The sequence below is a fragment of the Schistocerca gregaria genome, chromosome 3, assembly GCF_023897955.1.
Source record: "Schistocerca gregaria isolate iqSchGreg1 chromosome 3, iqSchGreg1.2, whole genome shotgun sequence".
NCBI lineage: Eukaryota > Metazoa > Arthropoda > Insecta > Orthoptera > Acrididae > Schistocerca > Schistocerca gregaria.
The window spans coordinates 457,270,032-457,282,745 of record NC_064922.1 but is presented as its reverse complement, the minus strand read 5'-3'; the positions used below and the strand labels follow the sequence as shown (position 1 = coordinate 457,282,745).

At 39.5% G+C, this 12,714-nt stretch overlaps 1 protein-coding gene across 4 annotated transcripts in view; it reads left to right on the top strand.

Moving 5' to 3' along the window:
* LOC126356335 (coronin-7) overlaps positions 1–12,714 on the top strand; it is a 232,601-nt gene that overhangs the window by 180,256 nt on the left and 39,631 nt on the right. For all 4 annotated transcript variants that reach the window (XM_050007318.1, XM_050007323.1, XM_050007322.1 and 1 more), the window contains 2 exons: positions 3,659–3,794; positions 11,351–11,490. In XM_050007318.1, coding sequence (XP_049863275.1) covers positions 3,659–3,794; positions 11,351–11,490 — 276 coding nt within the window. The remainder of the gene's footprint in view (positions 1–3,658; positions 3,795–11,350; positions 11,491–12,714) is intronic.

Genomic DNA, 12,714 nt, shown 5'->3' with positions numbered 1-12,714 from the left:
TTGCCCAGTGGTCAGCCTACCATGCAATATAGAAGGTGTTTACTTTAGTTGGTAAATTTTTCACTAGCAATATGAGCAGTATTAAGACAAATATATTCACTTTTACTCAATTTAAGCCACTTTGCATCTCAGTCATCTATAAATGGGCAGCATGGGGTCATATGCAAACAAATCATATGCAGGGTGTTCCCCTCCCCCCCCCCCCCCCCCCCCCAAAAAAAAAAATAAATAAATAAAAAAAATATTTGTGTATTGTGCAGGGAGACACTGTTATTGATTTTCAAGAAAGAACGTGTATCCAGAAACACTGGAGAGCGTAAAAGTCTGAGGTGGGTGTGCATACCACATTACATCAATAAACCCAACATGAGTAGCACTGTCTACATTACAATTGGGCTTTGAACTGCATACCTCCTATTTTAATGCAGAGCATACATTGGCTGTTCTAAGTGTCCTGCACATGCGCCAGTACATGCAGTTGTACTTCAATCACTCTGTGTGGACTTGAGCAATAAGCTCTTCTGCTGATTTTGCAGATGTGCCATACACCATACTCTTCATGTTACCCCACATAAAATAGTTGAGAGATGTCAGATCTGGCAACTGTACTGACCATGGAACTGGTCCACCTCTACCAATCCATCGATTGGGATATGCAACATTGAAGCTATTCCGCACATTGAAATTGAAGTGTGCTGGTACTCCATCATATTGCAGTCATATGCCCATCTGAACATTTAGTGGCACTACATCCAGTAAGGTAGGCAAAACATTTCTAATAAATGTGTGGTAGATCGATCCTGTTGGTCTGTTTGACAGTAGATAAGGCCCAGTGATAAGGGCCTGAATTATCCCAATCCAGAGGTTAATACTGATCCCTGATCCTGTGTTGGTGATTTTGAATCACCTGCGCATGCAGATTTTTATCTACACAAGTATGCATATTGTGTAAGTTTAATATGCCATCTCTAGTAAACATGCATACATCTGTGAATAGCACTAAGCTCAGGAACCATGACTGGAGTATGCATTGTTGTAAATACCACTGCACAAACTGTACCTGTTGTGAGTAGTCTGTCTCCCGTAATGCCTGGACTATCTGTAGATGGTACGGATGGAGCCGGCTTTCCTGAACAACACGCCTCACAGCACTTTTACCTGTCTGCAACACCTGTGCCATCTGCCGAGTGCTGGTGGCTGGGTCCTCTTTGAATATTGTCAGCATGTCCATCTCCAGCTGTAGTGTTTTAGCCAAGCATGTATGACCCCCATCACATTTCGCACCTAGCAGAAGACAGGCAGTAAACTGGGGATAGTATTTACAAGAACGAAGCTCAAAATGCTATTACTTCACTGTACAATGGGCATACATCAGGCATTTCAATACCTTTGTGCAACTTTCCAGTTTCTCTGAAGCATCTTTCGATCGTGAACTTGGAATGATGTGGCGTACATCTGTTTGTAAAATGTTCCACATACAATCTTGCAGCAGCTCTCCCATTGCAGTTGCTTTGCCATTTGCAAGCACCATGTTTGTCATCTCCACAGCTGTGTATTGGTGCATGTCGCACTGCAGTGGCAGATCACACATGGTCCTCAGTAAGATGCACACAAGGGCTGTGTGGAGGAATGTAGTGCATGCACAGGAACATTGTTAGCCTCAGGTCATCATCTGCAGCACACAGATGGCTTAAGGGTTGCATACCTTCCGTATTTGGACACCAAAATAAATCAGGACAAACCATCTGAGCTGTTCGTTCTCAGACTTCAAGGATTTCCAGTGTCAAAGTTGTTTGTTTCTGTGTATGGGTTCCTTCTTGAAAACTGATCAGTTTTGCTTCCCACACAACATCAACATACTATATGTTGTCAGGGTTTTTTTCCGGGGGGGGGGGGGGGGGGGGGGGCGCTGACCCTTATCCATAGCATTGGCCTTAAACTGACTGTCTCTGCATGATTTTGATATAAATCACTCAAACAACATATGGAACATAAAATCAAGTAACTAAACACATGATAACATATAATTATATGATGCTGGCATTAAATGTTGGATTGTTTCCATAAAATTGGCATGTGGAGATACTCATTGCGATGTTCTGAGGGCTTGGTGAGCCTGTTTCATTATATTGTGTGGTCAGTATGATAATACAATATGCCATAAGGTAAATTGCTTCTTGGAGAAAAAGACCAATGGTAGTGGTTTTTTAAATGTTTATCCAAACGATTGTGGAATGCTTCAGAGCCTTTGTGCAATTATATCAATATGTCCAGCTTTCCTTACTGAATTTTGTCTTGTCTCTTGTCATCTAAAGCCTCAAAGGACCTGTACAGAAACCTCTCTTCTCATATTCTGTGCTTTGTTTCTTCAATTAATAATTGATTTTGAGAAACTACGTAACAGAAAACACAACTGCCACAATTTTGGATGTGTTAAAATACAGTACAATCTGTATTACAGACTGATTTTGAGTCACTTTGTCATTTCACACACTCATTGGTGTATGCCATCCTCATAAGAATAGTACTTTCTCCATTGAAAAATAAATATCTAACAGTTGGATTGCTGTCATTGCCCATGCTGAATGTTGCTATTTAGATAACAACTGGTAACTTATTTTGTCATCGAGAAAATTTATAAGAGAATGTGACAACCTATCTCTCACAATTTAAAGGTCTGGTGACTGCACTATTTCTAGAGCTCCCTTTCTCAAAATGTACCCCATACAGATTGTACAATTTAAACTTCTGTCATTTTAATGGAATCGAAAATGTTGTATTGTAAAAATTTCCTACCTCCTATTAACATAGTGTACCAACATAAAATAATAAACAGGTAGAAAAATCAAAGTTCTTTGGTGTGCAAATTTATGAAATCTTGCAGTGGAAAAACTTGAAACATTTATGTTTACCTATTTTTGTCATAAGAATAATGGTCAATTTTGGAGCTAGGGAAGTCAGTAAGTTAATGTATTTTGCTTTTTCATTGGCTGATGTCTTGCTGAATAACATTCTGGGAAAAACCTCACTTAGGCAGAAAACATTCATTGCACAAAAGAAAGTAATTTAAAATATGAGATGGCTTTACACACATACATCTTGCAGGCTTCTCTGTAATCAGCTAAAATATTAACCACAGTCCCACAGGACATTCATCCACTTATAAAATTTGTTATCAACAATCATTCTGAGTTTGAGAGTTACATATATTCACAAAGTTAATTTCAAGAAGGAAAAACAATTTGTGTTACCCTGTAATTAAACTAACTAGCCACAGGAAGCGGTGAAAGATGTGACTATAAAAGTCTTTAAAAATCTGCCCAACCAAATAAAATGTTTGACAGATAAAAGAAGTGTTTTCAAATGTAGATTTTAAGTCCATCTGACCATATAGGAGTTCTTGACTAGAATTACTCAGTAATTTTTGTCGACAGAATTTGTAAATCATCATAACATTAATCGTTGATGTAATCAGTGGAACAAGTATTTGAGATGACCAAATTTTTTGGCATAACATTCTGTCCTCCTTTCCCCTTTAAATTTTTAACTGCTGCATGATACAGTTTCCCCCCTGTGTTTAGGCCTTTTCTGTCTTTGTCTCTATTATGTGATCTGTAAAACTGCATATAAAAATCTGGAGTCTTTACTCAATTTTCAGAGTGAATTATTTCAAGATGACCTGTTTCCTCCAACAAAAGTAACATGGAAACCAACCATGACCAGCACTGAATGGTTGGGAGGATTCAACAAAACTCCATCTCGGTTAAGTCTCAAGCCACAAGGCATGGAAAGCTGTGAGTATCAGTCAAATTTTCTATATTTTATTGCATAAACAGTGTAAACACGGTGCCTCTTTATACAGTTGCCTTGTGCCATTTTAATATACGTTAAAATATTGCTTTGCTTCATGATGATACACATGGAAGTAAGCATGTGTCTGAGTGACTATAGGTATTATGATGATTTTTTCCTTTATTTTACTGAACTTGGAAAATCTGAATACCTGAGTATTGTGTCAATTTGACAGAATATCACGGCAGTTCATTCTGGTTACAATATCACACTGCATTCCAATAACAAATTGTATGGCATCTGTGCTAGGGCATCTGTGCCACGTGGATCTTTCTTATTAATAAATGCTCTTCAGTTTGTGGAGCCCTAAGCAGGCAAAAATTATTGTGTAACTGTTGTAATTACCCTGCACAACTACATTTATTTCCAACAAGACTGATTTCAGTCATCATCGGTCATCTTCAGATCATAAAATACAGGCCATGGTTCAATCTCACCACTGCAAAAAACTATGTTGTTAATAAATGTGGTTCGGCATTGGAGGGATTAAACCACAGCCTGCATTTTGTGATCAGAGTTTGGCTAATTCCGGCCAAAGCTGGTTTGTTAGAAATAAGTGAGATTGTGCTGGATAATTAAATTATTTTTGAAACAATTAATCACTGTGGTGCACTACTTGACAGAAATGTTGTTTCCTGACCATTGTTTTACATATGCAGTATTGACGTAAAATGCTGATTATAAAGAAATGTAATGATAATTCAATCAATACCTTAAGCTGTCAATAGCCATTGATATACATTAACGAGGACAGTTGAAAATGTGTGCCCTGACTGGGATCGAACCTGGGATCACCTGCTTACATGGCAGATGCTCTATCCATCTGAGCCACCAAGGGCACAGAGGATAGTGCGACTGCAGGGATTTATCCCTTGGACGCTCCCTGTGAGACCCAAATTCCCAACTTAATGTCCACATACTACATTCGTAGTGCCCCAGCCCACTACACTCATTACTCGTGGCAGACAATCTTACAGAGTCCCGTAAGAGTTCGGGCAATGTGTGTGCATCCGCTCATAAGGACGTCAATGGCTGGTTAGCCTTAACTATATGGAGATGGAATCTGATCTTCTGGATATCCATGTAAAGAAATGTGGTTTCCAATCATGAAGGCTGGGAGCTAAAATTAATTAATCACTTCAAACACAATGTAAATTAAGTAAAAATAGAGAGTTTATGGGAAACTAGCTTTTTTTTTTCATTGAGTTTTAAAATATCTTTCTGTCTCTCTGAAACCAATTCAAAAATAAAATAAAATAGCCTTTGTAGTGCAAAGTGAGAAATTACTTTGGATGGGGTCTCATGTTTAGTATTAAAATATAAGTAGTGACCGTGTCCAAGCTGAAACAAGCACTAATTACTCTGGTAGTGGAAAGTCCATTGTGGAATGTAAATCTACATCATTAATAACCAATTCACACTTACGTGCCTGGGGTAGGGTTGTTTGTACCAAGTGCCTGGGGTAGGGTTGTTCGTACCATCTTCAGACTATTTCTTTACCGTGCCACCATGTAATGGTGTGGGGAAAAATGAACACTTAAATATTTTTGTATGAGCTGTGAATTATCTTGTTTTATTATGATCATTATATCTCCCTAAGTTGGTGACAATAAAATATTTTCACATTCCTCAGAGAAAGTTGGTGGTTGAAATTTCATTAAAACATCTCACAACAACAAAAAATATCTTCATTTTAATAACTGCCACACCAGCTGTCTTATCATATCTGTGACACACACACTCTCTTGTTTCATGATAATAGAAAACAAACTGCGCTTCTTTGGCATTTTCAATATCTGCCATCAATCTCATTCGGTAAGGATCCCATTAACACACAGCAGTACTCTAGTAGAGGACCTACAAGCATAGTGTTGGCAGTCTCTTTAGTAGACATGTTGCACCTTATAAGGGAGCCACCAATAAAATGTAACATTTTGTTTGTCTTTCCCACAACATGATTCATGTGATCATTCCAATTTAAGTTGTTTGTAATTGTAAATCCTAGGTATTTAGTTGAACTGACACCCTTTAAATTTGTGTGATTTATCGTGTAACCACAGTTTAATGGATTTCTGTATGTGCTCATGTATAGCCTCGCTCTTTTCATGATTCAGAGAAAAATTACCACTTTTTCTCACCACACACATATTTTTTTAATCATTTTGCAATTGGTTTTGATCTTCTGATGGCTTTACTAGATGGTAAATGCCAGTATCATCTGCATACAATCTTAAGAGGGCTGCTCGGATTGTCTCCTAAACCATTTGTGTAGATTAGGAACAGCAGAGGGCCTGTAACACTTACCTTGGGGAATTCCAGGCATCACTTCTGTTTTATGCAATGATTTTCCATCAATTACTATTTATAGTGGCCTTTCTGACAGTCACAAATCCAGTCAAACTGCTAAAGCAACACTCATAGAAACACAATTTGATTAGAAGTACCTTGTGGGGAGCAGTGTCAGAGTCCCTCTAGAAATATGAAATCAATTTGAGATTCCTGTCGATAGCACTCATTACTTCTCATGAATAAAGAGCTAGTGTCAACAGTTGTAGAGAGGATAGATTACTACTCACTGTAAAGATGACCTTAGGGTTGTCATTTTTATGGTGAGAACTGTGGACTTCCCAATGTTTAGAGAGCTAGTGTGTTTCACAAGAACAATATTGTCTGGAAATGTGGTGAGATGTGTCAATAGACTGATTTCTTCAGGGTATTCATAGTGTTCGAACATGGTATATGTTCCACAGTCCTATTGCAAATTGACATCAGTGAAACAGGTCTGTAATTCCTCCTATTTGGTACCTTGAATACTGATGTAACCTTTGCTACTTCTCAGGCTTTTGGTATGGATCTTTCATCAAGCGAGTGGTTATATATGATTGCTAAGTATGGAGCTGTTGTATCAGCATACTCTGAAAGAACACTAATTTGAATACTACCTGGACTGGAAAACTTGCCAGTATTCATCATCTCTGGTTGACACCTGGTCGATGCAGTCATCATCCACGTCATCAGGATGTAACAGAAACCACAGTGTCCATCGTTGTTGTTGCCGCATGCCCATGCACAAGGAAAATTGGTGTAAATCTTGTGGTGTCTTGTTTAGCAGTGTTGTAGGCAAACGTTGCAAAAGGTAGCACCTTCTACCAGTTGCTCTGCTCAACACTGACAAACATTGATAGCATGTCAGCCAAGGTCTTATTAAGGTGTTCAGTAAGCCCACTAGTTTGCGGATGGTAGGCAGTCATCATGTGGTGAGTAATGTTGCACCGATGGTTTATCTCTGTCACAAGATTAGATTGAAAACTTTCCCTCAATCCGTAATTAACAACCTTGGGGCACCATGTTTTAATACAATGTCTTCCACGATGAATTTGGCTACTTTGAATGCTTTGGCTGTTTTCATGGCTTTTGTAATGGCATAACATGTCAGATAATCAGTGCAAACAATAATCCATCTATTGCCACTAGCAGACGTTGGAAATTGTCTGAGGAGGTCAATCCCAATGTGTTGGAAAGGCGTTTCAGCTGGTGGAATTGGTATGAGTTGGCCAGATGGTTTCTGAGGAACTGCCTTTCTCCTCTGGCACTCTCGACAGTGCGACACATAGTGATGGACACTCCTAAATAAACCTGGCCAGAAAAATCTCATGTGGATCCTATTATATGTCTCAATAAATCCTAAATATCTAGCCTCAGGTATGTCATGGAATTTCTGTAGAACATGTAAGCGCATGTGTTTAGGAATCACTGGTAGCCACCTCTTTCCAAACAGATCAAAGTTTTTCTTGCAAAGTAATCCATTACCTACTTTAAATTGTCCTTTCACATCCTCTGACCAATTTAAGACAAGCATAATTTGAGATATCTTGGCGTCCTCCTCCTCAGCAGAGAGATCCCGGAGTGCAGCGAGACAGTCACAATCTTCATGAAAGTCTTGATGGTCTTGCACAGGGTTTTGTGAGAGACAATCGGCATCTTGGTGTTTTCTTCCACTTTTGTACACTATTGTAATGTCATACATTGTCCACCTGGCGAGTTGTTCTGTTGGACCCTTACGACCTGTCAACCAACAAAGTGAATGATGGTCTGTAACAACTGTGGATGGCCCTCCTTAGAGATACTGTCAAAATTTGCACATGGTCCAGATCACAGCAAGACATTCTCTTTCTGTAGCTGAATTGGTTTCTCTCGGCTTTTGTAAGTGTCCTAGAAGCATAGGCTATAACCTTCTCTTATCCATCCAAAATTTGCACCAGAACAGCAGTGATCCCATACCCACTGGTATCTGCGTGTAGTTCTGTAGATGCGCTCTATCATACAGACCAAGTACAGGATCACTCGTCAAAGCTTTTCACAGCACATCGAAAGAAACTTGTTAAGCACCACCCCAGATAAATTCGCACTGGCTTCTAACAACTCTTGGAGTGGCCTTGCTTTGATAGAAAAGTCTTTGATAAAATGATGGTAATAAGAACATAATCTGAGGAAGCTTCTCATATCTCTAATACTTTTGGGAATAGGAAATTCTGTTATAGGTCTATCCTTTTCTGGGTCTAGATGCACACCTTCATTTGACACCAGGTGTCCAAGCATTTTGAGTTCTTTTGCTCCAAAGAGATACTTTCTTGGATTAAGTTTCTGTCTTTTTACTTGTTCATCAAATATCTCTGAGAACACTACAATGTCATCTAAATAACAAAGACACATTGTCCACTTCAGGTGACTTACAAGATTATCCATCATCCATTCAAAAGTTGCTGGTGCATTACACAAACCAAATGGCATTACCTTAAACTAATACAGGGCCTCTGGGGTGATGAATGCAGTTTTCTCACAATCAGCCTCATCTACTTCGATTTGCCAGTATCCCGAGTACATGTCAGTGGTTGAGAAAAACTTAGCCCCCTTCAGACAATCTAGTGTATTGTAAATTTGTGGAATGGGGTAAATGTCCTTTTTAGTTATGTTATTAAGCTTCCTGTAATCAACACAAAAGTGCCAACTGCCATCTGTGTTCCTGAAGAGAACCACTAGTGATGACCATGGGTTCTACGAAGGCTGAATGATGTCATTCTTCATCATTTTCTCCACCTTGTTGCAAATTATTTGACATTCCATTGCTGACACACAGTATGCTCTCTGGCTTATTGGTTGATGGTCTCCAGTGCTACTCCAGTGCTTCACCATCAATTAGTCTAATTTGCTCTTCACCTGTGGATTGAAGCATTCAGAGAACTCTTGAAGAATGGCAAGTAGCTTCTTCTGTTGTGCCTTAGTGAGATCTGGTGATAGTCCTGCTAGAAGATCTTGTGTATTTGTGGTAGTGACAATTTTGCGCACAGACTCAACAGGAGAGGTTTCTGTGACGCTCAGCATTTGCTACCCGCTTGTGTCTTCGAAAGATCTGCAGTTCTCGGTGACAGTTAACTATCCACAATTCACCGAATCCATTCTTAAATGAGATAACAGAGGCTGGGATGACCAAGTTATTCTTCAGTGGTATGCTTCTCTTACATTCCACTACAAGATCCATCAGTTGATGCATGGCATGACATGTTACAGTTACCTTTCTAGTGCTGACTGCAGGAATGATCACTTCATCCAGCACACATAGTCTCCACATGCTCGGATACACATCTTCCCGTCCACAGTATCTCATCTTGTCTAGCATAATCTTCGAGCAACCACAATTTATAATTGCCTGAGGAGCTTTCAAAAAAAGTCCGATCCAAGAATGACGTCATGACGACACTCTTGTAAGACGATAAATTCTAAGGGCTCCAGAGCCCACAAGAGCTTGAGCTAGTCAGCCATCCATGAGGATACTGACATAGTTTCCTAGACTGGCCTAAACCTGGTAACTTCCACCCCTGTGGGTGTCTGTTGTACACCGTACATTGAAATATATCCTCTTTATTGTATCTAATTTCCTGCTTTGTCATTTAACGGCAGCCCTGGATGCCCACTCTCAAGTCCTGACCACTTGACCTCCTGCACATTGTCCTCACGAGGCATATATAACAACCTTCTCCCCCCCCCCCCTCCCACCCCCCCCCCCCCCTTCCATGTGCCTGTATACATTAACATTGGTGCCAGGGATCATATACTCTAACATTGGTGTCAGAAGTGGGATCATGTACTTTAACAACTTCCAGGTCCTCCCACCTGTGAAAGAGGCAGACTGTAGTTGTTGAACTCGGCAACTGGTTATTATGGCGAGGTGCTGTCTCTCGCAGCAGTGACCGTTGTTGTCTGTAACATGCAGGAAATCTGTAACAGGCTTGCACCAGATGTCACTTCACTGCAGTATGGGAATCGAGTGCATAGCCCATGGATCATCTGCCCGATTGCCTTACAAGCTAAACTTCTGGGGTATTTATGGAGCAAAGTAGTGGCTAATGTTTACCTGATGTCATTCGTCATAACCAGATAGGGCTTGCTATTGTGAAGGTATCAGCGGTTTTCCTTCTGCTGTGATTACTTGTTGAATTTGGTATGGTTACCATACCTTTGGTATGGAACTGGTTTGTAAAAGCTCTTGGTACCATTCGTTGCCTTCAGCTTAGCCTTTCTTTCATCACATAGTGGAGCCCTGTTTCGATGCTATGATCTACTACAGTCTACTGAAGTCCGATTCCTGCTCACCAGAAATGCTGATGTGTTTTGCCTTGATCCTTTCTCAGTGGTGAAATGTTTTCATTGCAGCTGCCTTGTATCTGCATAGGCATAATCTAGTGAGATAGCTTCACTATGGGACTTTGAAAATTTTACCTGTTTTACTACCCTAGACAAGGTTGGCATGCAATAGAATGATGCCCATCATCTGGATCTGGACTCAGAGGATCGTTCCAGGGACAGGTAGAAAAGGTTGACATGATCGACCTTGCCCACTGAACTTCAGTGAAGCCACCACTGCAGCCTTGTTGCCAGAACTCATCTTGGGCACCTTGTTCTGGGTCTATTTGAAGTGGTTGAACTAGAGACTTTGAAGGTTCAGTGATGAGCTCAGCTGTGATTTTTTAGACTTGCACCATAGTGTTGAGAATTCTGTGATTCTAAATGGCATAGGAGTTCACTACACAACAGAGGCTACCCAGGTAGTTAATTGTGAGTGAATTTGCAGACCATTGTTTTCCAGGCAAAGCGACTCTCCCACCCACCTACCTGTCTGTTCCCAGTAACTGTCACCTATCTAAAGATGTCTTGCTTCTCCGTGTTTTTAAGATACTCGAATTTGAAACTTAACTTCTGGAGTGATAGAAAATACAGAAGCAGAAAGTGGGTTGCAGAAGCTTGTTCAAGTATACCTATACTACTTAGAGAATCATAGTGATGATGTAGAAAAATGGGCAGAAAGTAAATGTCTCTAAATTACTTAATCGACTTTTTTGTAATTGTTTCTGGACAGATGAAATTGAATGAAACCTGTCATATATATTCCAAAGTATTAACCAGTTGTATTGAAGCATTGAATGTTCAAATTATTTTTCAGTGTCAGAAACACAAGGTTGTCAAGACAAACAAAATACTTCATCTCAAGGAAAGACAATATCTAGTCTTGTCCAGCAGCCATTCAACAGGTTGGCATGGAATGCTGAGATGTCGGATGCTACCAAAGAAACACAAGAGCAGGTAACAGTTGCTCTATTGTACACACCAGTTTATTTGTGTGAATAGCTAGAAGTAAAATATAATCAGCAATTATTTATATCTCACATAAATAAGAAAACAGCAGCTTTCCTGCTAATTTTATATTGTTAAATTTAACCTGAGTAAGCAAAAATAGTTTATAGGAGTTTGGTAATATTTTAATTATGAATGCAGTGTCCAAAAGTGTGTTGTCTCTTTCAGTTAATATCTGTACTTGCTCTGCATCCATGAAATTTCTCCTTCCTGATGAGATCAAAGGAATAAAATAGTTATGGAAGGAGTAAAGTTAAGAACTCCCTGTATTGTTGAGACACTTGAGTGGGTGATATGAACATAAGCAAATCTGAAACTGTTTTTAAGTTTTGGTATGATCTCCTCCTCAGAAGTAAACAGTGTGTTAGCATGTGCAACGCCCCCCCCCCCCACTCCACCCCCCACCCACCCACACACACGGCCAGAAACATTGCACTGGCACTGTGGCACTGCAGCTCATCAGGGCTGAATGAATGAATTACAGAATGAGCAAACAAATAATTTTTTCAGTAATTTCATGAAACGCTGTGTGCATTACATGGTTCCTTAGTTCAGTTACATATAGTGTAGCAAAATATAAAGGTACACCTGCATTACACTGCAGTGATTTTCTCGTGCCTGTGTTTTGAACACCTAATGTATTAGCTAATATATGAGAGTTTCAGGGAACGAAAATATGACAAAATTAGCATTAGGTATCCCAGGACATCTTAAATTTGTGTGTGCTTGATTGAAGAATGTAAATTTAAAAGACCATTTCATCTTAATGAGATGGAGTGTGGCTTATGGCTTGTTCAATTTTTATATATTCATACTTAAAACAGCTTCCTGGGTATCGTGGAGATTATAAGGATGAGTATACTTGTTCCCTTTAAATGGCATTCACAGGTTGTGTAGGAAACACAATAGTGTGTATGTGATCCAACCAATGCAATTTTATCAGTATAACCTTTTGTTAATTCAGGAGAGTCCTGAATGGGAGAAAATTAGTGGAAGAAGTGTAGGTAACCAGTCTTTTTGACTATTGAGACAATGAGTTGTTGACAGGCACATAAATAAGATTGGAATTGTCACTTAAGTTTTGGAAAATGATTATTTGAAACTTATGTGATGATCGCAGTCTATTTATGAGCTTATGACATGAGACCTTTGATGTTATTGAGCTGAAATATC